At 44.0% G+C, this 27,933-nt stretch overlaps 1 protein-coding gene across 4 annotated transcripts in view; it reads left to right on the forward strand.

Moving 5' to 3' along the window:
- lrp1ab (low density lipoprotein receptor-related protein 1Ab) overlaps positions 1 to 27,933 on the forward strand; it is a 79,070-nt gene that overhangs the window by 20,551 nt on the left and 30,586 nt on the right. For all 4 annotated transcript variants that reach the window (XM_047590540.1, XM_047590557.1, XM_047590549.1 and 1 more), the window contains exons 3-27: positions 750 to 887; positions 9,414 to 9,533; positions 9,815 to 9,943; positions 10,118 to 10,378; positions 16,166 to 16,328; positions 16,766 to 16,988; positions 17,672 to 17,861; positions 17,987 to 18,130; positions 18,261 to 18,497; positions 18,647 to 18,827; positions 19,145 to 19,367; positions 19,466 to 19,655; positions 19,752 to 19,874; positions 20,124 to 20,264; positions 20,644 to 20,769; positions 22,624 to 22,740; positions 22,857 to 22,937; positions 23,021 to 23,188; positions 24,304 to 24,486; positions 24,985 to 25,182; positions 25,326 to 25,571; positions 25,702 to 25,899; positions 27,011 to 27,215; positions 27,349 to 27,513; positions 27,648 to 27,892. In XM_047590540.1, coding sequence (XP_047446496.1) covers positions 750 to 887; positions 9,414 to 9,533; positions 9,815 to 9,943; positions 10,118 to 10,378; positions 16,166 to 16,328; positions 16,766 to 16,988; positions 17,672 to 17,861; positions 17,987 to 18,130; positions 18,261 to 18,497; positions 18,647 to 18,827; positions 19,145 to 19,367; positions 19,466 to 19,655; positions 19,752 to 19,874; positions 20,124 to 20,264; positions 20,644 to 20,769; positions 22,624 to 22,740; positions 22,857 to 22,937; positions 23,021 to 23,188; positions 24,304 to 24,486; positions 24,985 to 25,182; positions 25,326 to 25,571; positions 25,702 to 25,899; positions 27,011 to 27,215; positions 27,349 to 27,513; positions 27,648 to 27,892 — 4,395 coding nt within the window. The remainder of the gene's footprint in view (positions 1 to 749; positions 888 to 9,413; positions 9,534 to 9,814; positions 9,944 to 10,117; positions 10,379 to 16,165; positions 16,329 to 16,765; positions 16,989 to 17,671; positions 17,862 to 17,986; positions 18,131 to 18,260; positions 18,498 to 18,646; positions 18,828 to 19,144; positions 19,368 to 19,465; positions 19,656 to 19,751; positions 19,875 to 20,123; positions 20,265 to 20,643; positions 20,770 to 22,623; positions 22,741 to 22,856; positions 22,938 to 23,020; positions 23,189 to 24,303; positions 24,487 to 24,984; positions 25,183 to 25,325; positions 25,572 to 25,701; positions 25,900 to 27,010; positions 27,216 to 27,348; positions 27,514 to 27,647; positions 27,893 to 27,933) is intronic.

Genomic DNA, 27,933 nt, shown 5'->3' on the forward strand with positions numbered 1-27,933 from the left:
CTGAAGCAGGTCTGCAGCTCGGGCTGCACACATTCATATACCATGCACTCAAAGACTTTCCCAGCACCGCACATAACCCGCAGAATTTCTACAGATCGTTTCCTGTGAAGGAGGTGAACTTTATTTTCTCTGCTTCGAGTGTTTTTATAAAATGGGTCAGCAGATGTTAGAAAGAAAGAAAGAAAGAGAGAGAGAAAGAAAGAAAGAGAGAGAGAGGGTTGAGGAGGAGGAGGAGAAGGAAGAAGAAAAACGGCCAAGGCAAACTGTTTGCTCTGCAGTGTGGGCTGAGAAAGGAGAGATAGAGAGAAGAGTGGGACAGAGCAGGGAAGAGACTGCTTCTACTGTATGTTCTGGTTTGGCACTAGTAAAAAGTCTCTGCTTTTTCTGGACCAGAGGACATTATGTCCTTTGCCCTCCACACCCCATTCCGAATCACTATTTCACTATCTGTGTTTACTTTTCTAATTATTAAATACTTTTCTTTGTTCTTCACCTAATTGATTGTGACTGAGGTCTTTCTGTGCGGGAGATACCATTTAAAGGTTTAACGACCCCGCACAAGATATTCAGCTTCATCCATCATCACAGTCTAAACATGTACTTAGAAATACCCCCTTCTTCACGTATGTTCCAATATTGCGTATGAACAGTTGAGTTTTGCTGCTGTGTGTAAGCTATTTGTTGTCTAAATCTCTCTATATTGCTGTGTACCTCCGTGTTTCCTTAGATATGATCTCCTTGTTTTCCAGGCTCACACAACCGGATGAACCAGTGTCCTGTAAATGAGCACGGGTGCCTGGACTTGGATGTGTGTATCCATATGAGCAAACTGTGCGATGGAGTCCCCGACTGCTCCGACGGCTGGGACGAGGGCCCTCACTGCAGAGGTGAATGAACGCACAGAAGCGTGCGCACACACTTTCTAACTAAAACGTGTAAACAGATAGCGCTGTCGTGTCCCCCGTCTTCACTGTAATGCGGCCTTTTGTTGGGAGTCAAAATTGACCATCTGGTAAAGAAAACGCCCTTCTGCTCGTCATCCCATCCCAAACTGTAATCTCTATCAAATAATCTTCCTCTGTTGGCCCAACTCTGGCTTGTGCAATTGCAATTAAATTTCTCTTTCTGGGGAAGAAAGTCATTAATTTATCAATCAGCTCATTCTGTGAGGACGTCTCGCCAATCCCTGCAGGAATAACGAGCATTCAGCTCAGTGCAGCTGAAGAAGAATCCCATCAAATCCTCTCCTATTAATTAGAGACAACAGAAGAACGAGACATGGAACATATTGGGTACATAGTGTCCATCTTTGTTGTAGCTGACAAAGAAACAAACCACTGGCCACCTTCAGAGCGCTGCCCCAGTGTTCAACACGGTCCTCGGATACCGCTGAAATTCTGCCTGTAATAACTCATGCCTTCTTTTCATTTCTGCTGTATACAGAAATCAGAAATTTACTGTGTAAATTTACTGAGGATCAAAAGTCCTCAAAGTCCTCAATCAAGGTTGAGTTGGCAAACTGCTCACACAAAGGCTGCAATATTGAATCAGCTTATCTCTTCTGCTAATTATAAAATATTAACCTAAACCTGTATTGTGTAACCCAGTTTCTGAAACGATAAAATTTGAGTGTTAGAAGTTATGTTACAACGTTGTTGTGAGTTTGATAAGTAGTTATGTATGCAGTTAAAATTGAAGTGAGACGTATCTGCGTTTTATTTTTTCTCCCAGTACACAGTCCACCCACGCACAAATCTTTCTTATCACGCGCCCATTTATAAAACAAATAATCATCTGCATAGAGTTGATTAAAAACACAACATGTCAAGTGTGATTAGTTGAGGGCAGATAAAAATTAGTATTATTGTTGGACTGCAGAAGTTGAACAGAGTGCATGACTGTGTTATTATCCCACACATTGGTCATCACTGCTAGGCAAGCATTGTATGCAACACAGTGATGATGTGAACCGCCTTTCCCCCGATGACACACGACCAGGTAGTGGTCGACATACACCAGCACTTAAGCACACCTACGTGTTCATGAGCCTGTAATGCATGCACACGGTCACATGCGCACACAAAACCCACTCACATTCTTGTAAATATACTCAAACACACCCATTAACCCACATTCAGACACACTGGCAGTGTGTCCAGGATGCTTGGCGTTGCTGTTTGTGAGCCCACCTCTTTCCAGGGACAGGCCTGGACTTTCACAAGCATCCTTGTGTTTGCTTGTACAGACTGCCGGGTTGTGTAAGTGTACCTGGGCGCTGATGTCTGAAAGCTCACTTTGTCAGTCAGTGTGTGCAAGTAATTCTGCCAAAGTTGTTGACAAGAGCGGTTAGAAAGGGGAATGAAGCAAGGCAGGTGGAGCAGAAATCTGATCTTGCTGAAATAAATTCTCTCTGTTTTTCGTAGTGTGTGGCAACGCTTCCAATTAATGTTCCTAGCGTGGAGGAATGATAGCAGGGAGTAACCAGCTGGACTCAGCGGTGTAGTGATAGGTGTTGAAGTTGACAGATAGGGTTACGATGTTGAGAAAGCGCTAAATCCGACTCTTGAACCAACACTTGACTCCGCACTAAAGTAAATCAAATTGGAACAATATTTTTCTTCAGTTTCAGAACAGTTCCAGATTACATCGCAATAAGAATCTTGTGTGTGCCGTTATCGTTAAACAAGCTGATGTCAGATGTTTTAAACCATAGGTCTTCAACAGGGAGTCCGCCGCGGCTCCTACAGGGTCCGTGGAGGTACTGCACGGGGGGGGGAGCTTTGGTTGATTAGATTAGATTAGATTAGAATAGATTAGATTAGATTAGATTAGATTTTTTTTAAATGTTTGTAAAAAAATATATACATTAACATGAATTCAACGTATTTTAATTAATTCCTTCACTCATTCAGTGCCACACTAGACCTTTCAATCTGAGCTTCATGTATACAGTAGGCCCCGCCCCTATCGCTGCTGAGCCAATCACGAGGCCGACTCTGTCAGCCTCGTGTTTACAGAGCTTGCATGGCCACCCTACTGTTGCACATTTGAAATGAATATATATATTTGAACCTGTGTATTATTTGAATAGCTTAGTACGGAATGCAAAATAATGATAATAATGTATATTTATAAATAGCGATAAAATGAGAATAATATAGAACACATAATCTTACTTAACCTTTAATCACTTAATCTCTCTTTCAGTTTGGGAGTCCTTGGGCTGAAAAACATTCTACATTTTAAACAGAAAAATTTTGGAAATCGATATGCCACTTTTAACTTATTTATTTTTATCTCGCCATGATTGTTATATTTAAGACTCCCAGTGTTCTTTTATAGTAATTTTAGACGTGAATAAACCTACACTTATCTAAGTGTAAGTGACTTGGCCTCAGTGCCTTGCTCAAGTGTATTTGAAAGTATATACCGAGAAGCATTTCCATTCAGGTTTAATGAGCGTCAAACCAGTGACACTTGTGTTTCAAGTTTGCTTATGAACATAATCCATGTTTATGTTTAAAAGGCCTTCATGCACTTCGGGCAGTTTTGGTGTTTTTCTCTCAAATGGGTGAAAGTTGAGTCTATTCATTGATCTGCTGGCCTGCATTTGTCCTTTCTCTGTCATCTTGTGTGTGACGAGGCCTCTCATGGGAGACGAGGCCTTAGACCTGCCTCCCTCACAAGTGGCTGATTGATAGGGAAGAGAAAAAAAATGGGGTTACAGCGGGACTCTAGAGAGCTTTTCTCTTTTCTTCTGTGTCGTAAAATGAAAACCCTGATCATTGTAGTGGCCCGATGCTATTGTTTATGCACAGGCTTTCATAGCCCTTTATGTTCCACTAACTGTGGAATGAGAATCAGTCATAGGCTACTTGAGGGTGCCTGTGGAAAAACCACGTTATCATCTTTATTCATGAGTGGGTCTTGACCTAAATGAGTTTATTGGCTGCAGTTCCCCGACTTGTCTTGCACGGTGAGACCTGTTTTATTGCCTCATCACTTCATCACTTGCAGGGACACTGCAGCTCTATAAACTGTATATTTTAAGCTCTTAATTCAGCTCCCGATTTACTTCAGATTGAAGTATTGATTTTATTCAGCGAGTAACGGTGGCACGTGTTCAGGAATGGGTTGGGGCCGCAGAGTGTTTACCTTGTTAGCCTATTTCTACATTTGTGTTTGAGTATTTGTGTAAGTTTAGATTTAGGCTTCCAGGCAGCATGCTGCCACTGTTTGGATCTAAACGAGCTGCTGTTTGCTCATTACACAACCCGCTGCCCTATGTGTGCTTGCAAGTGGTTACTTTGCCCCTTTTTGATTATGAAGTCTGCAAACTGATGCCAATAAATATACTTTATGCTCCTCTCTTACGCTGATTCACACACTTGGAATTCTTCATACCTACCTAAGTACTAGAATACAAATTAGTTATATGAAAAGTATGTATGGCCATACAAATTAACAAAAATGTAAAAGATACCCAGGTGGGGTTTATAACATGCTCTATAAGTTATTGTAGTTCGCACAGAAACAAACTGGGCAGAGAAGATTTTCCTGAACAAAAAGTGTGAGCAGTGGCAAATACATAGTGTATTTATTTTGGAAATGCACGCTCAAAGTATAAATTAGGTAATTTGATGGCACCGCATAGGAAAACACTAGGTTCCTGTCAGCTGCATGAAGACGTCCAAGGCATGTGGGAACTTGTTTCCAGACAGTGAGAGCACAAAGGTAGGAATGTCCTGTGAATTGTCTCTCTTTAAAATTTCACATCCTGGATCAATGCATTTATGTGGTTAGTATTTAGCTGAGGTTTTAGCTTGCTGTTATAAATGAGGGACGTAGAAGTGACCGGAGAAGCTCTGTTTTTTTTTTTTTTTGTTTGTTTTTTTCACATTATTTGTATGAAATTTGATTCCTTTTTTAAGGCAGCTGTCGAATAGATGAGCCGCTCTCTTTGAGGAGCGAGGTTTATGAAATCACTCGGCAGCGACAGTTTTGTTGTGTAACTAAATACGTGACCCCAAAACCACCTCCTTCCTCATTCAACCTGTGTCATCCGACCACGGCCGGCCTGACAAACCCATGATTGGGTTTTTAGAGGAAAATGTCAGCTTTCATACATTTACTAGTGGAATGGCTGAGTTCAAAACCAGCTGTTTCCATCTTTTCATTTTTTAAATCGTATAAAATTGACAGGGTCAGTTTGACAGAGTCAGAGACAGAATTATGACCTTTTATAGGAAAATAACAGAATTACAACAGCATTCATATTTTTGTCCAGCGATCCGCCGGGGGAAATGTGAATCAGAAAAGCGACCACAGCCAGATACGTCTTCTTCGGAGTAATTTAAAATGACATTAAATTACTTTAGTGAGTAGCAGCTCCCCGTGATTTAGGATGTTTGCTGGCTGATTCCAAGCTGAGGGAAAAGCACACCGAAACACCATTTTCCCCAGTTCAATATTCAGGACAGACACTGTGGCTCAGGAGGTAGAGCGGATTGTCCATGAACCAAGGGGTTAGCGGTTCACACTGAATCCCAAGTTGCTCCCAGTGCTTGGCACTGCCGTGTGAATGTCCGTGTGCTTCTGTGAACAAGTGGATAAATGTGTCATTGTGAGTGGAAAGAGCTTTGAGTTCCGGAACGTACAAAAGCACTTAATAAATCTAAATTACTTTTACTTTTTGCCAGATAGTAGAAATGAGTCCTTGGAGTGGGGGTGGCTCTATACTTTCTGTACTTTTCTGGGTGATGTAAATCTGTACAGTGATAACTTTCAAATTAAGCAATAAACTCTAGAGCTAAAAAATAAAGCCAGAACTTCAGTACTTTTATTGCCACTTGAGGTTGGCGCCAAAAGCAATTATATAGCTTAGAACTATAGCATAGCATAGCATAGCATAGGACGCTATGTTGTACTTTACAGCATACAGAAATAAACCTGTTTATAAAGCTTCATTCCTCTTTAATGAGAACTATATTACTGTGAAATTAAATCAAGGCTTGGATTTATGCATAAATAAGATTGTGACTTCTTTGAGTGACTGCTGAATGCATTCACAGGTTAAAAGCTGCCTGCCTCGGCGTCACTCACCCACTCCGCCTCTACTCCAGCTCCACTTCTTTGCCCATTTTTGACATAGGCGGGTGATCCGTGGCGTTAGGTGCCGCCAAGATGGCCACAGCTAGCATTACCCACGCTGTTCTCCAAAACCTCTCTTCGGGAAACCCATGGGTGATGTCACAGAGGGGCGGTGACATCTTTTTCAGTTCATGGATGTTCATGGATAGACAGCGTTCATCACGTTTAAGAATTGCAGGAAGCGATCGTTTAACGCTCCTGCAGGCAACACTTAAAATGAAACCCCTAATTTCAGCAGTTTGTTCACATCTCGTAATATTGTGGTTCCATTCTCTGCTAATCACCCACTATGACGTGCTTTTTTTCTGTGTATTTTTTTGTGCATGCACCCAGACAGTTCCTTTAGTCACACTAGTTTCTCTCTAATTGCCAGCCAGGTCCCAAGAAAGATAAACTTGTTCTGTAATTACGATGCACGCTTCATATTTTCAGTCTTATTATGCTCGCTTATTTTTGTTAAATTGCCCACACAAGTGATGTGTGAGCACTTTAACACGTGGGCCTTTTTTCTGATGAAACCCAGTGAAACGGTCCTTTCTGACAAACATTGCTTCCACTTTAAAGAGATGAGAGAAACTGGGGGTTGCCATCCATGCAGTAACCGAATCGATGGCTCCAGACAGGTTTGTTCAGGACTGAAGGTCTCCAGCGTGTCACTGTGTGATTTGTTTGCTTTGTTCATTAACCCTTGGTCAAACGCCTGACAGGCTGCAGTTGCTTGCGTACTTGAAGCTGGAACTTCTCACATCTTTAAGTCCTTTACGTTTCCACCTCGGTTCCTGTTTCTTTTTTTCTTAATTATTCTTCTAAATATGCTCACCTCTTCTCCCCTCTGTGTCACTGACACAAATTCTTTCCAGGGTTAGATCAAGCCCAAGGATTTCTATGTTCATATCCAGAGTCTATTTTCAACTCTTGCTAAGGAAAAAATATTTCCTAAGAATAACACAAAAGAGAATCAAAGATTCCATAAACCAGTCTGTTTAACTTCCAGATTCATTTGGGATGCTTCTTAAGATTTGTTATGTCTCCACATAATGCTAACATTAGACACATTTTTTTCCGAATCCCACTTTCACGCCAAGTCTGTCAAAAGCGGAAGATCATAATAAACAGAATTAGACTGGGAAGTGTCTATTTGTACACATCGCCCACCCATAGCTAGAAACACAGGAACAAAGTGGAACTAAATGACCCTGGACAGAGATGCACATCGCGGGTGTTTCGGCTCTCTTCCTTCCTGTGGTCACTGACAAAGTGAAGCTTGGTGAATGGATTCGATATGGGCCACAATGTTTGCTGGGGGACTCGTCCTTTCGGCGGGGGCCACAACAAAAGGCTCATTATGACCCCAGAGTGCTAAAGGCTTTATATAATAAGGGCTCTTCACTGGTCCAGCCCCCACTCTTCACAATCATGCTACCAATAGCTACTGTACACATAAGTGTGTCTGTGACGAATCAGTGTTTGTTTGTTTCGCGCCGAGGTGAATTTTTTTTTTCCTTATTTATATTGTTATATCTGTTATTATCTTTACTGAAATTTAGATTTTATATTTACATCTAGTCGCTCAATGTTGGTTATGTAACATACGTGGCTTCAGTCTTTTACAAATGTTGCTGTCTGGGCCTCCAATGTTCTTAACCAATTCATGTTTATTCTCATCCAGCCAAGTATTTTTTATAATTTGTGTATTGATTTATTATCTTCTTAGATTGTGGAACTGGTGTAATTAAACATATGTAACGTCTTCTAAAACTTTTTGATATGGAACTTTTGCTTCTCCATTCAGGCAATGACAGATTAAAAAAACACCATAAATGTAAGATGAATGCATTCTGTCTATAGTCCCCCGGCCTTTTCTCTTCTTTTGGTAATCTGCTCTTGATATATAGAACCTCAGTTGTATATATCATAACTCTCACTTTCCAGCATAGGCTCCTCTAGTGTCTGCAGCCTCCTCCATTTCCGTTCCACTACAGTTGCTTCCCTCTTCAGCTCTGGCAAACAGTCAGCGCTGGCTGGTTCGCGATTAATGCATTGCCGCTGGCGCGCCAGCTTGGGAATGTCACCACAGGTTTAAAACGACGGTATACCACTGCAATTAAATGCAGACAGATTTAGCTGTTGCTGTTTAGCTTAATCAGAGTTGTGTGAACTTGCTTAGCGAGGGCTTTTATGCAGCAGACATTCATTTCCTGTTTAATGTAACACCTTTCAACAGTCGGGATCTCTTATTTGAGTTCACCTCTTTTTGCTCACATTGCAGGAACGCAATTATTATTATTACAAACTTTTATTCATTTTTTTATTTTATCACTATTAAATTGTCATAACTGCGTGAACGAGTCATAATATTTTCTCAAATGTCCTTACTAGCATCTAAAATAATTATTATTGTATCAACAGTTTTTATTAAATATCTTATAGATACCTTGGTGTTTATATGTCGGGATCTCCTCCATCAGCAGATTTTATAACAACTTGTAAACCCAAACTCGCGTTGCATATTAATCTCTACGGAAGCAGCTAATGCAAACACAAGCTTGTAATATATCGTCTGCACACAACAATGTAGGCAAGTTGTAAATTTGCTAAGGGAAGAAAATATTTAACTTGAATGAATTAATGCTGGTCATGATCTGGATTCTCTCTGCCACCACTTGCTATAATTTGGTTTGCTCAACAAGTTGCTCTCTGTGGGTTTTTCTGAGCTCTGGGGCAGACCCACACGCAGTCAAGGTCGTGAAATGTGCAAGTGAAAGCAATTAATTATTTTCCGGCGTCACAGCACTCTGTATTTGGGGTTTAAAGCTCTTTCCAAAACATCATTTGTTTTGTAGTGTCCGATAAGTGCCACTAGCTGGCACGTTATCATTCGAGTCAATGACAGACTCTCAGCTCCATTTATCTCCCAGCCGAGGCACATGCACACCCTACAGAGGACACGATGAGAGGATGTGGATTCCCCCCTTTCATTTTCTGCCAAAAGGATGTGTCCTTGAGTTCCCTTTGGGGGATGGGGAAGAAGAGGCCCTCGAATGTGCGCGCTCTCAGATCACCCCGTCTGTCACTTGCACTGATGAATACACATGTACTCTCACTGTCGCACAAACAATGTGTACTGTACCAACACTCACAATCCTGCTTGCTCGCCCAGTAGGAATCAGTGTGAGGGATGATAATATGGCTGTGTAAAGATTCACATATTTTTTTTGCTGTATTTAACGTTCTCCATGTCTCTCTGTTTTTCTCTGATTCAGAACGAGCACCAGAGTGTGCCTCCCATGGGTGCCAGTTTCACTGTGCGCTGACTCACGACGGACCTCGGTGCTACTGTAGACATGGTTACGAGGTGGCTGCAGATGGAAAGACATGTAAAGGTGGGTGGTGATTTGCCCGATTTATTCCAGTTCGTCCAAAGTAAAATTAATCATCCATTTGCTTTGTTTGCGGACTGTAATCTGTGTGTAGAGAAGATTAGACATTTCTATCTTGCCATTTGCTTTGGGATTGGTGTCAGGATTTGGCAGTGATCTTAGCTGAGCTTTTTCCTACCTGGTGTCTACACAGTTTTTATTTGAGGGTGCATTAAGCAGCGAAGTGCAGATTTAGCTCACTGTATTTCCTCATTGCATGACACAAATGTCTTTTCTCCTGGCAGATTTCAATGAGTGCAACGTGTATGGAACATGCAGTCAGACGTGCACAAACACCGAAGGCTCCTACACCTGCAGCTGTGTGGAGGGCTACCTGCTGCAGCCAGACAACCGCTCCTGTAAAGCCAAAAATGGTGAGAAAAGTCACAAAGATAAGACGCCGTTCTTATCAGTGCGAACTATTGAAATCATTCCTCCGTATTAGAAATGAGTCCCAACATATCATATAATCTGATGGTCAACCATGCATCGCAATATTTTACCACAAACTTCCACTCTGCTCCGTTCACGCCCACCCCCTCCTCCAGAGCCAGTGGATCGTCTCCCCATCCTGTTGATTGCCAACCTCCACGACATCCGATGCACCTCCCTGAGTGGCTCCACGTCCCGACTCCCCTCCATTCCCACCAAGCCGACCATGGCCATGGACTTCATCTATGCCGAGGAGACCGTCTGCTGGATAGATGTGGGGGACACTCCGGCTGCAACCCAGCTAAAGTGCGCCAGCATCCCGTCCCTGAAGACGGTCAGCAACATCCGCACCATCAACATCTCTCTCAGTTTGAAACGTGAGTGGTAGTTTCATTGATCGCACACACATGCACACCTATGGCCAATTTAAACTCATCAAACAAACTACGACACGCAGTCTAAATCCCCCGACGAGGGCCTCTTTATTTTGAATATACTTTACTATAGACAAAAGCTGCAGACACACACACCCTGTGATGTGGTCTGTGATCTTGTTGATGAGTTGGTCTGCAGTTCGTTCATTCTACGTGATTGTGTCACTGTGAAAATATTTGCGTATTTGAAGGCTCAGATTAGATAAAGATCTAAAGGGGGGAGACCTCTGCGTGCCCTTTGAGCTCCGTCACTTTGTGTACTTTCATCACTTTCGTTTCTCCTCTCGTTCGCTGAGCTGACCAGCCAACCGGAGCGAGCTCTTTCACCGACCCATTCCACCGCCAGTTCAACATGTAGATCGGGTGAAAAGCCGCCGCCATCGGTCAGATTATTTAACGGTGCGAGACTTGCGATGACCTTTGTTTTGTTTTTTTGCAATCACATTTTCATCTGGCACATGATCCTTCAAGATGATTGTTCTCAGTACGCACAGTACACACTCTCAGAGTACACATAACAATTTACGTGCCAGTGAGTAAGACGTGAATCCCCTGCAGAAGAGCACTCGAGCAACACTCGTGTAATCAGTTGGAAGGTGTCAGCTCAGCGCCTGTGAAAATTTACATACTTTGCCTCTGAAATCAGTTGATGGTCAGCTTTGCATTTGCCAGCGCAGGCCAAGACGTGAAGCAAAACAGCCCTGTGTCTGAAAGCCGATCGCACCAGCACAAAAGTGCCGAACAGAAACGCTGAGTTCACTTTTATTTTTCCAAAGGTTTGTTTTTTAAGAACAGGGACAGCCTGACACACTGCTAAATCATCCCACCGAAAGTAATGAGTGTGTCGCTGACTTAAAGTCATATTAAACATACAAGGCTGTCAGCATGCCTTGAGGCATTTGCACATTTCTTGACAGGAAAACGGCAACCTGCTGTGGAGCTTGATTTATGCTCTGAATGTGCGTGGCAAATCAGGAACCCGTAAAAGTGTTTTTCCTCTGCTTCTCTTTTCTTTCCTTTTTTCTTTTTTTTTTATGACGCATGTCATTGTTGTCAGATGTGTCATCTCATCCCTCTCATTTCCGTGTCATTTGCTTTTGATGCGATGCCGTTTGGTTTTAATTTTTCCCAAGTGCTGCGCATTTTGTCTTTCGACCTTGCGGCGGATAGATGGCACATGTTTGTGTACTCATCAGAGGTGACAAGTGAAATGTCTGGCCTGTGGATGTGGTGTCGTCCACAGGCGTCGTCTTAACACATATGTTCTTACGTCTCGGGCCAACACCCAGACACACAAACACACACACAGGCTAACGTACGCAGTGTGTCATTGCTTCCATTCGAGGGGTTTATTTAGTCATATAATGCTGACATGATTTATCTCTGATTGCAAGCCTGACAAGGTTTGTTTTTATTCACCCGGCTGCGAGAGCCGTTACTCTCTAAGAATGTGGGGCAGAGATGTAGACAAAACATAAAAAGAAAGGGCGTGGGTTTTGCGCGCGTGTTCTTATGTGCGTGCGTGTGGGAAGCTTTCCCTTGAGAATTAGCCCCAGGCAAGCAACAGCAGACGTGGAAAAAACAAAAAAAAAAAAAAAAACAAGCGGAGTGGCTCGTTAAGTTGATCCTGAAATGTGGGACATGAAACCCGTGACATGATATATCCACTTCAACTGAATCTTGTGTAACTGATGTTGCCGCTGGGGCAGAAGCTAGGAGGCTGAGAGACCCACACCGCCCTATATGGGATCTTTCCAGTTGATTGATTGGCTCTCATGAGAGTCCACCAGCGCCGCCCCCTCCTCCTCCTTTGTCTAACTTGGATGAAATTCACAAAGGTGACATTTAAAAAAAAAAAAAGAGTTGCCTTTGAACAGAACGCAGCCAGCGATTACACTGATTGCACCTAAACATAATTGGGAAAGCAATTTAGCTGCATCGGAGCATAGTGTTTATGAGTCTGTGTTTTAGTTTTAGTGCTTTCTTTTTTTTATATGTGGTCTGGGGGTGGGGGGCTGTAAATTAGGGCAAGCGAGAGGGACCCTGAGAAAAAGACTGAAGCAAAGATAAAGGTAACGATAAAATGAGAGGGAAAAGGTAGTGATTTGCTGTACCTTGGAGGTGTGTGTGTGTGTGTGTGTGTGTGTGTGTGTGTGTGTGTGTGTGTGTGTGTGTGTGTGTGTGCGTGCGTGTGCGAATGGTCATGCAGATGGTATTTACATTCCTCTGTTGGGTTATGTCAGCCTCAACAGCCTCTACATTCCTCCGGTCGTCTCAGGTCCTGTCCAGTCAGGTCACTTTAACGCGCTCACAGCTCAGACCCACCTACACACACGTCAACCCAAATACCTTTGTCTCATGCAGCCATTACTGAGTAATGCTTCATTTGACTAAATCTAGCATCTTGAAATAAGAGGTAATGAATTCTACTTTAAATCTCTGGATGCCATGCGCTGCATATGTTATTGCCCTACTTTTCCCGTAGACCTCGCGAACTAGCCTGCTTTTAAAGACAAATGTTTAACACAAACCCCGATCATGAAATCAGAGTCGACATGCTCCCCTAATATGTCTGTTTTTATTCAGTGTGTTATAATGCGCAGGGCTCAGGTGCTCTAGTTAAAATAAGCCACTGGGTTTGAAGCAGGGTTCGCACAAACAGGGTGATTTATAGCTCCCGAGCCTGAGACAACAGGGCAGATAGGCAGACGAGGCTTCCAGATGTTGCCTACCCTGTCTGCATGTGTGATTTCCCTGACTGGGAAGATAAAAGGGGAGCGCAGTCTACCCATCCCGTCCTCTCCACCCTCTGAGCGGAACTCCACAGCAGGGACCAGCGCTGTCTCCCCACTGTCTGTCTGTCTGTCTGTCTGTCTGTCCATCCTACGGTCTTCCTTCCTCTCTCCTCCTCCTCGCATCTGTCCTTTGGCTGCCTTTTTTTTTTTCTGGATAAAGAAGGTCTTTGTCTCAAGATCGTATCATATGCATGTCATATAGTGTTAAGGGAGGGGGGGGGGGGAATCATCCAAGACATCCTGTTTCACTCCAAAATCAGCATTCACATATAATACATAATTCTCTTAGATGTCGGCTGCGTCCAAGGAGTGCACATATTTTATCAGTTATCTAGTTTTTGTACATCATTTCATGGGTTAGAAATTTATATATTTTTTGGAAATGATACGGATACGGTGTTAGGAACAGCTTGGAATCACAGCCTCTTTAACAGAGGTCATATGTCAGGTCCCTATGGAAAATTCTAATTGCTAAACTCCATAACTGTGCTCTTGAGAGGTCAAAAGAGGTTTTTGCACGGATTAATAGGATCTTCCTGACACAGAGAGGATTATGATGAGCGGGATGATGATGATGATGACATGTAAATATGGTGAGGGAATGACATTGAAGTCCACATTCTGTGCTGCTCCTCTTCCTCCTCCTCCTCCTCCTCCTCAGTCTGGGCGCCGGTGTGTGGCTGGTTTGAGGAACTAAATGGGCTGTGGCCCTGTGCGTAAATACCCATGCTACTCGGGTGGAAAGCGTGTTTGTTGTTGCCACAGCGTGTGAAACGTTGTGAAACGTTTCCTCAGAGCAGCGTGAGCTGGTAGGTGTTACGGACAGGAAGAGAAAAGGGGTTGCGAGGGGCCGGGGGGTTAGATGAGAAGAAAGGGGTGGGTTCATTCAGTTTCCCAGCAAACCTTCCACTTACCAGAAGCTGCAGTGAAGTGAAGTGAAGACGTCAGCAGACTGGCTGGCTCTCTGGATAAAGGGGGTCCACAAGTTGTAGGTTGTTACACAACGTGGAAGTCACTGGGTTGCGCAACCGTGCCTCTACTCTGTATATGAATCTAATCAATGCATCGTGCAGCCAAGCTTCCAGCTGGACTCCTTTAGAGGAGTAGTGTTTTAGGGCTGATTCCAATGGGAATATCACTAACCCTCTAAACTCCATGAGAAACGTTTCTCCCTTTGTCAGAATCTTGGTTCTTATGTCCATGAAGCATCACTGGTTTCAGCTCACTGTGAATATATTTTCTTGATAAATTCACGTAATTAAAACAAAATTGTGTTCCACTACCTTTGCCGGTTGCCATTAAATGATTTCCAGCTTGGAGGCACCACGTCTTTTTTTTTCTCGATCTGTGCCAGAACTCCATCATCTATAGTTTCCCATTACTCACATTGTTGCATCAGAAATGCTTTAAAGCCCTCGTAGGACTCACATTCTGAAAAAATGGGTAGGTGGGGTGGAGGGTTTCTGTATTGGGCCCAGATGTGTCTGTGCTCTGCTGTGGAACTAGCTTTGCTGACTAGCATCGTTGCAGTGCATATGTTTTTTTTTTGTTTGTTTTGTTTTTTATGAATGGACAAAGCTTCGGGTCAGGCTGGTCATGGTAAACTCAGGTACCCCACCATCAAAGTTGTCCTTTAGATTAACTGGGAAGATGAGTGTGGTCTCTTTGATACCATATGTCTGAGTAGTGAGCCTACGTGATGTGTGTGTGTGTGTGTGTGTGTGTGTGTGTGTGTGTGTGTGTGTGTGTGTGTGTGTGTGTGTGTGTGTGTGTGTATATACACTGATCTGCTTTGAAAGGACGTGCGATAGCAGCTGTTTAAACAACCCCCACTCCTCCCATCAGGAATAAAGGTCTCCATCTGCGAAACTTCCTCTTTCTAGCTCGGGTTAAGGGGGTTACAAAATTTCAAGTTGCTTTGTAAAAGGTGGTGCAACAGTTCTCGGTCACTGAGAGAGGTTCTGGGCTTGATGTGTTGTTTCTGTGCTGCCAAGGCCAGTAATTGTCAGGGAGATGCAGACAGGCTGCAAATTAATTAATGAAAAAAGCATGAATATGGGGCGACAGGTTGTAAGGGTTCGTTGGATGTTTGAGTGTGAACATTAGGTATGAGAATGTAAACCACATGCTGTAGCCTTGCAGTCAACAGATGTCATCCTTAATGCTTAACTGAAGATCAAAGTTGGACCAGAGTTGTTCTTTGGGTCCCCAGCTGTATGTTGCTAGACTGAGTGACTGTTGTGTTCTTGTAGTGTAATGAACATGTTATTTATTTAGTTAATGGATAACATAGCTTGCTTTTCATCTACTACGATTACAAGAAGTGTCCGCCCTTCGTCTTGATGTTGATAGGAGTTCTTCCTAAATTCATGAATGACGTTTTACGCAAGCTGTGTCTGACTAATCGCTGTTGTTTTAGTTGCTAGCTTGTTTGCCGAAAACACCCTGAAGGGTTCTTGAATGACCCTTTGTGCTAATAAAGCTTTGCTTGAACGACTTTCTCTTAATAGTCTTCTTCTTTAGTGTTTACAATAATTGAGTCATGCATTCTTAATCTTAAAGAAGAGTCGGTCTGCAATTCTTTCTGCTCGAGAGTCCTGTGTTACAGCATAAACTCACTAAGAGGAGTTCAGTTAACAAATCGCAGTGCTTCGCCTCTCACTCTTTACTTGTAACTTTTTGTCTTTCTTCCACTTCGCAAAGCTCTGTATGCCCTAATAAAACGCGAGCTCAGTGCTAGTACTGGGCAACCTGGAAGATTACGCATGCACATTTATTCAGTGCTATAATTTTGTGTCATGGTGTCATAAAATGAAATGTTTTGGTGTTATTTTATGTGACCACGCATTATATTGCTGCACTCCCCCGACGCTCTTTTATTTAAATGGTTCTGTTCTGTGCTCTCCTCTCTCCTTCCATCCTCCGCATCCGTCAGATGTGGAGCAGATGGCCATAGACTGGCTGACTGGAAACTTCTACTTTGTGGATGACGTGGATGACAGAGTGTTTGTCTGCAATAAGAATGGCCAGACTTGTGTGACTCTGCTGGACCAAGAGCTGTACAACCCTAAAGGCATCGCCTTAGACCCAGCGATGGGGTCAGTATTTCCCTCCAGCCTTCTTGACCTAACTTTCCCCTTAGTGCTGTTTTAGCAACACTCCAGAGGAAAATGGTGTCTTATGATCAGACAATGTGCTGACCAAGCAGGCAGTCAAAAAAAAAATCAAAGTACTTCCTCCAGACAGACTCTTAGACGGCTACTTGTACGTCATGTAAACCTCTTGCAGGTTTCAGGTTCCCGATACTGAACGGCAGTGAAGTAGTTCCTCAGTTTTTCAGTATCAGTTCCCTGTTTCTTTGTAATGTCCAAGAAACAAGTGCAATATATGGTTTTTGAATATTATGACTAATGCAGACTGTATGGTCGTAGCCAGCAATATTTTTTATTCTGTTTTGAGGTTGATGTATATCCACTTCTCTTTTTTGATTACCCAATTTCATATTCACTGCCTGTCTCCTGTTCCTCTTCTACAGTAAAGTGTTCTTCACAGACTATGGGTCCACGCCGAGGGTGGAGCGCTGTGACATGGATGGTCAGAACCGCACCAAGCTGGTGGAGAGTAAGATTGTCTTCCCCCACGGTATCACTCTGGACCTGGTGAACCGGTTGGTGTACTGGGCAGATGCTTACCTGGACTACATCGAAGTGGTTGACTACGAGGGGAAGAACCGGCACACCATCATCCAGGGGTTGATGGTGAGATTTGAAGGATGGATCGATTACACCTGTTCATAGCCCAGGGTCCCTACGTAGTGCTCACAGATGACACAAAACATCCCAAATGTGAATCACCGCTTCTTTAGAGGCAGCACGGTTCATGAGTTGTTTCATCTGTGTCTAGGCAAAGAGAGTATGTCCGCCCTGGGGATGAGTCCTTTTTATTACCTTGATTGATATTACTTAAAGAGCGTGTGATTTTCCTGGCTGATGCTGCTCTAAACATATTAGCCTGGCCCTAGCGAAGCTTGGCTCAAACTTATAGTGGAGTAATGGTCTTAATGAAATCAGGGCTGCAGTTTGTGAAGGGGGGGGCTTGCGTGTGAGAGGTTGGGGGTGGTAATACGATCCCAGCCCATACATCTTTCTGACAGTAGAGGAGACCTGCACAGAGTGGACCCTTAGAAAAGTAAAATCTCTCCTTGTGCAACGGCAGCAGATGTGGAGCAGAGCCATTTATGGTGCTCTGTGCCAAGTTTACGCACACGCTCTCTGTTTTTACCTTTGTCTGTGTTTCAGGTAGTTCTTCACATTTTTTCTGTCTTTTATTAACAAATTAGAAAAGTTTCAATGAGGCCACCATGAATTGTTTTGCGGAGAACTCTACATCAGTTCCCAAGAAGGCGACATTTTCAACTTTGTCACTGTGACTTGTATTTCAGATCGAGCACCTGTATGGACTGACTGTGTTTGAGAACTATCTATATGCTACAAACTCGGACGAAGGCAACCTCAACCCCAAGACCAGCGTGATTCGAGTGAACCGCTTCAACAGCTCCGACTTCCATGTGGTGGCTCGGTTAGACCGGGGAGCTGCGCTCCACGTGTACCACCAGAGACGCCAGCCTCAAGGTGCACACCGCCTAAACTTGTAGCTTGACCATTGAAGCATCACAAATAACAACTGCTACGGGCCAGATTTCTTATTCATCATCATTGTTTAACGGTTGTATTGTCCCCCTCTTCCCCTCGCTCAGTGCGCAGCCATGCATGTGCCCTGGATCAGTTTGGAAAGGCTGGAGGTTGCTCTGACATATGCCTGTTGAGCAACAGCCACAAGACCCGCACTTGCCGCTGTCGCTCTGGATTCAGCCTCGGCAGTGATGGCAAGTCCTGCAAGAGTGAGTATCAAGGCTGATTTGACACATATAAACATCCTCCCAGGAGGATGATGGGTGAAGTCTACATAATCACTGGTCTTATAGAAATTATTTCCATTGATTCCTGTTTTTTTTCTTTCTTCCTCTGCAGAACCCGACCACGAGTTGTTCTTGGTGTACGGTAAGGGTCGACCTGGGATCATCAGGGGCATGGACATGAATGCAAAGGTGCCCGATGAATACATGATTCCAATTGAGAACCTAATGAACCCCCGAGCTCTGGATTTCCACGCCGCGACTGAATTCATCTACTTCGCTGATGCCATCAGCTACATTATTGGCAGACAGAAGATAGACGGCACGGAGAGAGACACCATACTAAAGGAAGGTGAGAATAAAACTCGCAAGAATCTGGAAACTATTCGTACTTTAAATCCAGGCTAGAAAATAATCCAGCCTGGTTGTCAATTTTATCCTCTTGATGTTCATCCTGGATTGTCTGGCTAAGACTTTCATACCGGTTTCTATTCATCTCAGGTATCCACACCGTAGAGGGGATAGCAGTAGACTGGATGGGACTTAATCTCTACTGGACAGATGACGGGCCTAAGAAGACTATCAGTGTTGCCAGGCTGGAGAAGGCTTCACAGACCCGCAAGACTCTTATTGAGGGAAAGATGAGCCACCCTCGTGCCATTGTTGTGGACCCCCAGCATGGGTGAGACACTGGAAAGGGAGGGTGTTGTTAAGTTTTGGATTTTTGCCTGCAGCAGCGTTCAGTAGTGGGTGAAGGTTTGTGATTCGTAGCTGTGTGGGCTGCCTGCATTGTGTTTTTTTTTTTCCTAAACTCAATGGTCACGTTTTTGCGTGTGTATGTGGGAGCTGGCAAGTTATCAAGGGATCTTTAGAGACTCCTTCCTTTGTTTTGTTGTGGGATGTTCCATCAAAGCCATTTCTGTGACAGCTCTGACTCTCTTAGACATGTCTTATCTCGCAAACATTTTCAATGTGGCAATGCCTCCTCTCATCTCCCAGATGGATGTACTGGACTGATTGGGAGGAGGATCCCACAGAGAGCAACAGAGGGAAGATAAAGAAAGCTTGGATGGACGGTTCACATCACCAAGTGTTCCTAACCAGCAAAACGGTGCTGTGGCCCAACGGCTTGAGCCTGGACATCCCCCAAGGCATCCTCTACTGGGTGGATGCTTATTATGACCGCATTGAGATGGTCTACCTTAACACCACAGAGCGGAAGGTTGGTGATGCACTGAGAGTTTACTGTGTTAAGCAAAATGCCGCTCTGTAAATTCTAAATTTGGATACGTTATCCCTCACTGTTTCCTGAATTAACAGGTTGTGTACGAGGGGCAGGAGCTCAACCACGCCTTCGGCCTGTGTCATTACAAACAATTTCTGTTTTGGAATGAGTACCGTGGTGGTAGCATCTACAAACTGGATCAGGTCTCAAAGACCGTCACTCTACTCCGTAACGAGAGGCCCCCCATATTTGAGATCAGAGTGTATGACGCACACCAGCAGCAAGGTATGTCCTCCTCCTGCTCATTTATCTTTCTTTTACTGCCAGATAATACGCGTGACGCGATGCAAATATTCTCTCTCCTTTCGTCTTTTTGCGTAGGCACCAATGCGTGTCGAGTTATGAATGGCGGCTGCAGCAGCCTGTGCCTCGCCATTCCTGAGGGCAGGTCCTGCGGCTGTGCTGACGACCAAATCCTTGATGTCGATAATGTCACCTGCAAAGGTACTTAGCAGCAGAGACGTTTCACCAAAGATTGTTGTGGAGCAAACTGGAAAATTCATTAGTCCGCTGCAATGCCTTACTTTACACACAGGCTATATTAAATGCTGTTTTGTGGAGAAAAGATTTTGGAAATGTTCTGAGAGCAACAAAAGCGGTCTTTGACACCAGAAAGCTTTGTTTTGAATTGTTGTTTGGCTCTTGTCTCAATGGCCCATCTGTTTCTGCTCCTACGCCTGATCTCATCTGTAGCCAACCCCTCCTACCAGCCCCCGCCCAAGTGCCAACCTGGGGAGTTCGCCTGCTTGAACAACCGCTGCATCCAAGAGCGCTGGAAGTGTGACGGGGACAACGATTGTCTGGACAACAGTGACGAGGCCCCTGGGCTCTGCAGTAAGTGTGCCACGTCATTGTCATGGTTACACAGCAACACAGCGGTAAACAACATCGCGTTTAAAGGTCTTAGCTAACGTGAAACGACAGAGCGCAAACTCGAGTTTCCAAAATTTGCCTTTTTTTCCACGCTGTGTAATTTGGCCGTGATTTCACACAGCGGCCAACTTTGTCCTCATCAGGGGATGCTGAGAGGCAAGGAGTCATATTTGTCTTGGATGTTCTTCCCTTTTTTTATACTTTGTTTAATGTGACACATTTAATGGGTCACATGATTGTTTAAATGAAAGAATATCAAAGGCAGAGCTGGTAAAGTGGTGCGCTGGATGGAGAAAAATCATGAAATCTTTATCCGTGTTTTTCCGTTTCTCACCTCCAGACCAGCACACCTGCCCGGCTGATCGGTTCAAATGCCAGAACAACCGCTGTATCCCCCTACGGTGGCTGTGCGATGGCGACAATGACTGCGGCAACGATGAGGATGAATCCAACACCACCTGCTCTGGTATGTACAAGTCGGATTTCATGTGTAGTTTGATTGAGGATTTCCGTTTTTTACTTCATCTCCTTAATGTTAACGATGGGAGATTTGTTTTTATTGCCTCTGTCACCTGTAGGAGAACATTTTATTTCTTCCCTGAACCACCAGGAGGGGTCACTTCGTCGGACAGTCCATGATCGACAGGACTGTTGTTGTTTCCTTTGCAGATTTCTGAGACCATAAAACAAAACCATAAAACAAGCTTTTAAGTACAAACAAGGATTTAATACTTTTCACCAACAGGCACCAGAGATGAGAACGACCAGACTCCTTGGGTCTGGACGACCTGGAGATAAAGATCGTAAATAAATTAAGAACAGCAAGATCTCTCTCTGACTAGTACTACAAACTACTAAATGTACACTTGTAACCAAAATAACAATGTTTAATCTATACTCAGTTCTTGATTTGTGTCAATTCACGGTGTTGTTTTTTTCTAGCTTGAAATTTGGCGAAGTTCGGTGAAAGTATTTTTAATCATAAGTCTCTACCATGGAGCCATACTGCCATCCAGAGGCTAGTTAAAGAAATGTCTTTGGAATGTAATTTTAACAAGTATTACTGTTATAGCGTTTTAATGCGTCTATTTTATACAAAGCACGACTGGTTAGCCTAGCCCAAATATGATCTACCTTTCCTTCTTCTTGATATTAGTTAGCGTTGCTTACAATTATTATTTACTTATATTAGTTAGGATGTTGAGGAAAGTAGTAGGAATTAATGAATGTTTCTGATAACGTGTTTTCATGCCGACATGATGTTTCATTCATTGAAAGTGTTTGATTTCATGCCTCTCTCTCATCCTACTTCCGAGTTTAACGTCATGAGAAGTACAATCGTTAGTTAATACTCTCTTATGAAAGCACTGATATGTAAATCATCGAAAGGCGCGAAGACTAGTTTCGTAACAAAGAGACACACCCTGTGGAGGGTTGATAAACTAGAGCCTGGCCAGTTCTCCCTCCCTCAGTTTAATTTTTCGTTCTCCTTCAATTGTTATTCGATTCTGATTCAATTATCTTCTCTATTAGTTCTTGCCCACTTCTTTTTAGAGTTCAGATCTCTTCTTAGTTCTTTTTGTCTTCGTGATACTTTTTACTTTTAAGTTTTTGTTGCGCGCCAGTTGGCAGTGTATTCAAAATCTGTAAGTGGTGCCCCCATCGACAAGTGCAGTTATTACACTTAATTGTTTAATAACTTATTTCCACTACACACCTGTTTTAATACTTTGTGAAAAGCCCAAAAGCACCTCTGGGACTTGTGTTTTAGTCCATTTACAGGAGATATGAATATATCTGGGAAATTTGTTAAAGACTGCATTGATTTTGAATGAATTTGCAGTATGATGTGAGAAATTAGGTTTAGAGTGACGTATTGTATGTGAGGTACACGTGATGTGACGTAAGAATCACATATCTTTGAGATTGAGTTTGAGAAAGGTACACAATGTTCCAACAGTCAGATGATGACTGCAAAAGTCAGAGATATTGGACTAATAATGGTGTAGGAAGATAAATCTGCTGCGTAATCAGTGAGATGCATGATTTTGTATATCGTCCAGAAGGATGTTATTGATCTAAAGCATCAGTAATAATGGGTTGCAATAAAGTCTGGTCTTTATGATTTGCGCATTTGTTGCTTTCATGATTTGAAATAGTTCTCGAGGCAATAACAAGTTTGAAATGAGGCGTTTATTAATGTTCCAGGTCTTTAACGCAGATGAGTTGCTGCAACCTTGTGTGAGTCAGGGATGTTGCTCAAGGGGGGGGAAAAAAGGACCTTTTACAGCACTTAACTCTTGTGTAACACCGTTTCCAGCTCGCACATGCCCACCTAATCAGTACCCCTGTGCCAGTGGGCGATGCATCCCCATCTCCTGGACATGTGACTTGGATGACGACTGTGGAGATCGCTCAGATGAACCAGACTCCTGTGGTGAGTGCTCACTGCACTTTTCATATTGTTGCCGATGCTTGAAAGTCACACGGGTTGTTTTAAACACCCTCATGATGTTTTACGTCTCTTCTTCTGTCTCCTTACCCCACCCTCAGCTTATCCGACCTGCTTCCCTCTGACCCAGTTCACGTGCGCTAATGGCCGCTGCATCAATATCAACTGGCGCTGTGACAACGGTGAGTATCATCATCCTCCCACCTTTCAAGAAGCCAAACTTTAAAAAGATCTTCGTGTGCGACAGTAAAATTCTTATGTGCAGACAATGACTGTGGGGATAACAGCGACGAAGCAGGCTGCAGCCATTCTTGTTCCAGTGTCCAGTTTAAGTGTAACAGTGGCCGCTGCATCCCAGAATACTGGACGTGCGACGGCGACAATGATTGTGGAGACTACAGTGACGAGACTCATGCCAACTGTACCAACCAGGGTGAGGAACGGCATTTTTTTTTTTTTTTTTTTTTTATAACAAATTGAACAGAGCCTCTTTGAATGAGCTGTCTCTTTACCCCAAGTGTTTGCAGATGTGTTTGTCCTGTAACTAAGTCAAGTTCACATCAAAGAGTTTGTCACCATGTCACAAAGACAAAGGGATCGTCCTCCTCCCTTTGCCGTTTCCTCTGCTCTACATGCCCCTGCCTGCCCACGGCTAGCACTTATCATTTACCACAAATCCTCTCTTTTGCCCTGTTCAGGATGTGATTATGTTTTGTCGTTAGATAACAATTAAACTCTTTCATGGGCCTGTGGAAACGGCACAGATGTTTTGACTCAGCCGCCGTGATATGAATTTACATGTTTTGAGTGCTGAATAGCTGGTGGCACTTTCAGTTTAGCCGGCTGAGATGGCGTTGTAGCTCAGTCTTGCACTCTTTCTCCAGCTGTTGGCTTGTCTGGAAGCATACGTTCCTGTACACTATGTGTCCTCTGATGTTGTATGTACTGTTTGAACCATGCAGAAACGCAGCCAACTGCTGTCAAGTCCCAGCATGCAAAAATGGGGCCCAGCGTGACCTGCTGGTCTAATGAGCAATCTGTGCTCGTGTGTGTGTGTGTGTGTGTGTGTGTGTGTGTGTGTGTGTGTGTGTGTGTGTGTGTGTGTGTGTGTGTGTGTGTGTGTGTGTTTTTGGGTTTACTGGCCTGCCGTCTGGAAGTTATTAGCTGAAATAAAAAAGCAATACCATCTCTTTCCCCTCCTGTATATTGTAGCTGTTCCTCTGAAAGGTCCCCGTTTCCATTTCCTGTTTTGGCTGACCTTTGCTATGAGGGGATGTCATTGTGCCACCTCCTCAGCGGCTCCTTTAATCTGCTGGTGTCATTGTTGTTTGCCTTGGCTCAGTGTCAGGTTGTTAACCCAGTGTCCCAGCATACCTACACAATACTTACAGGCTGAAATGGCCTTTTTATGTCTCTCCGTCGCTTTCGACCAAGTGTGTGTCATGTGTTGACTGCTGCTTGTGCTTTCAGTTGCTGATTTCTACCGGTATTTCATTGCTTCTCTGACATTGCCTAAACTGCTCACTCTGCTCACTTTTCTCCCTCCAGCTACCCGTCCTCCAGGCGGCTGCCATGTCGATGAGTTCCACTGCCGGATAGATGGCTTATGCATCCCTATGCGTTGGCGCTGCGATGGCGACACCGACTGTATGGACCTGAGCGACGAGCACAACTGCGAGGGCGTCACCCACATGTGTGACCCGGCTGTCAAGTTCAGCTGTAGGGACTCTGGTAAGGATTCTGTCACCTACCTTAAGTGCCACGGGCGATAAACATTATTGAAAGTAAAGGCCATATAATCCTGGAAAATGTTCACGTGTGATTTCTCTTTGTGCTTTTCATTGAGCGGGCCGGGTTATATAAAGGTGGATGGAACAAGCTTCCTTCATTTTGCCAAAAGGTCACAGCTGTCGAAGCGTTTTGCAAATGACTTTAATTTGCAACCCAGTTCAGCAGACCTTTATTTTATTTATTTGGCATCCTTTTTTACTGAGATGAAGTTAGATTCTAATGTGACCAAACCCTCGTTTAATTTTTTTTTTAAAGGGCCCCTCATTATACAAGAGAAAGGTGCCTATTGGACCATTATAAGCTCCCAAACCAGTTGTAACTTCAAGCATACAACATTTGCAAATTTCAGTTGTTCTTATAGAAGCAGTGGGAGGTCTTCACTTGAAGATTACCTTAAAGAAACACTAACTGAAAGTGTGTATTTTCTGGTCTCATCAGCTCGCTGCATCAGCAAAGCCTGGGTGTGTGATGGTGATAGTGACTGCGAGGACAACTCGGATGAGGACAACTGCGAGGCGTTGGTGTGCAAGTTGTCTCACCACATGTGCGCTACAAACGACTCCATCTGTCTGCCCGCTGAGAAGCTGTGTGATGGCACTGACGACTGTCCGGATGGCTCTGATGAGAAACTCTGTGGTAAAAAAAAAAAAATACCATTCTACACACTGAGCACAATGTGTTCAGTAACTGATTAATCCTGTGCTGTATTTTCCATATGGAAACACAGCTCTCTTCTCTTTGAGAAATTTCCTCATTCCAACTGTGTTTGTTGCCTGCAGACCTGTGTGCATTGGACAATGGGGGTTGTAGCCACAACTGCAGCATCATACCTGGGGAGGGTTTCATGTGCTCTTGTCCACTGGGCATGGAGCTCGGAGCTGACAACAAGACCTGCCAGATCCAGAGTTTCTGCCCCAAACACCTCAAGTGTAGCCAGAAGTGTGAACAGGAGAAATCCAGCGTCAAGTGCTCCTGCTATGACGGATGGGAGCTTGAGTCTGACATGGAGAGCTGCAAAAGTACCGGTAAGGAAAAACAGGAACATTAAGGAGTTTATTCAGTGTTCGTGTGCTGAAGAAGATCCTAAATAATGATTTTACTTAATCTGGACTGACACTAACGCAATTACTTTATATTCTTTCTTTCTTTCTTCAGATCCCTTCAAGCCTTTCATTATCTTCTCCAATCGCCATGAGATCAGAAGGATTGACCTTCACAAGGGAGAGTTCAGTGTCTTGGTACCGGGCCTGAGAAACACCATTGCCTTGGACTTCCATCTCAACCAGAACACGCTGTACTGGACTGACGTTGTTGAGGACAAGATCTACCGTGGGAAACTGTCTGAAAATGGAGGTGAGGCAACGAGTTAACTCACAGCAGTCTGCGATTTTAGATTATGTGGAAAAATAAATGGGGCCGTGGATTGAACAGTCAGATTTACATCCAAATCTGTTCATTCTTCAGTGTCATCTTTTTGTAAGTATGAAAAAAATCCAGTGGTGATAGAGGGAGTAAAGCATGTTTCTGCTTTTAACTGGGTATTTCTCGGAAATTAACTACTGCCAAGAAAACTGAGTACAATTTTTTTCAGAGCCACATGTTTTTTTTTATGGTCAGTAGTGGTGTTCTGTGACCCTGAATAACTCTCCCAGGTCACGGTCAGCCTTTCCTGCTCCAAAACCCCACGTCTCCTTGCCAATCAAGTTTATGTTCTCAGCACAGCACTTAGGGGGCACACGGAAGGCTTTGTCTCTTCCCATTTGTCTCAGTACTCGTTGTGCGTGACTGCAGCCAGAACTCCGACGTAGCATAGGAGGCACAACACACTGCGGATCCAGTTCCCAGGTCTCCAAGGCCACCATTTAAGCAGGGTTCCCGGGCAGGGACATGGTGACCAGGAAGTAGATCAGCTCCTGCTGCTTTTTGTGCAGGCAATTGCAGCATCTCCAAAGTAATTGGCATACGCTGGATATGGCAAAGGACTTAAGCAAGACACACACACACAGAATAATAGTCATAACTCTGGAATTCCTTTAATTACTATTGGGACGCTTTGTGATGAATTTGCAATCACAAGCTAGAGATGATCACACATTTTGGTTTTGAATTTGCTTTGCGTGAGAGCCAGTTGTTTCTGGGAACTAATAAAAAGAGAGGGGGATCTGGTGTTGGTTGCTTGTTTTCTTAGGAATGGGGCAGTGGGGTTTGTGAAGTAGTGTAAAATCACAGCCATACACTGACGGATCCCATAAGAAGAAGGAATTCTAAACACTGTGAACCATATGTGCTGACATTTCTCTCCTTGGTGGACATAACATGAACCAGGCACCTTTTCTACTTAAATGCCTCTAACATTATAATGCTATAAAATACTGTCTTCTTGTTTCTCAGTTGCCAAATGTTTGATAAAGAACAGTACAACCTAGTTTTAAACCCGTTTGTTTGTGTTCTCTGTCCCGGTTAGCCCTGACTAGTTTTGAGGTGGTTATCCAGTATGGACTGGCTACTCCAGAGGGCCTAGCTGTGGACTGGATCGCAGGAAACATCTACTGGGTGGAGAGCAATCTGGACCAGATTGAGGTGGCCAGACTGGACGGGACCATGAGAACCACCCTGTTGGCTGGGGAAGTGGAGCATCCCAGGGCCATCGCCCTAGACCCTCGTGATGGGTAAGAAGCGCAGACATAGAAATTCTAAAGTCATTATCGCTCTAAGAAGTTATTAGGTTTTGTGTGTTTTTATGATATGATGCTGTTCACGTCTGTGAGATCCCTCTTCACATATTCATTTTTCTGTCGGCAGCATTCTATTTTGGACGGACTGGGATGCCAGTCTGCCCAGGATTGAGGCAGCATCTATGAGCGGTGAAGGCAGACGCACCATTCACAGGGAGACAGGCAGTGGCGGCTGGCCCAATGGACTCACTGTGGACTACATGGAAAGACGCATTGTCTGGATTGATGCCAGGTAGCATTTTTCCCCAGATTCTCAATATACAGAGTGCTCTTATCGCATTACATCCACCCACTCACTCCGTCTGACAACATGTAAACTGACATGTTACATGTGTGCATTTTTTGTCTGCCATCATGATTCTCAAGGTCTGACGCTATCTACTCCGCGATGTACAATGGCTCTGGACTGATCGAAGTGTTGCGGGGTCATGAGTATCTGTCCCACCCGTTTGCTGTCACCATGTACGGAGGCGAGGTCTACTGGACTGATTGGAGGACTAACACCCTCGCCAAAGCCAACAAATGGACAGGGCACAACGTCACTGTGGTCCAGCGCACCAACACGCAGCCCTTTGACTTGCAGGTCTATCACCCGTCCAGACAACCCCAGGGTATGTTGGTACAGATGCTCGTGCTTAGAGAGAGGAGCCAG

The sequence above is a fragment of the Mugil cephalus genome, chromosome 1, assembly GCF_022458985.1.
Source record: "Mugil cephalus isolate CIBA_MC_2020 chromosome 1, CIBA_Mcephalus_1.1, whole genome shotgun sequence".
Lineage (NCBI taxonomy): Eukaryota > Metazoa > Chordata > Actinopteri > Mugiliformes > Mugilidae > Mugil > Mugil cephalus.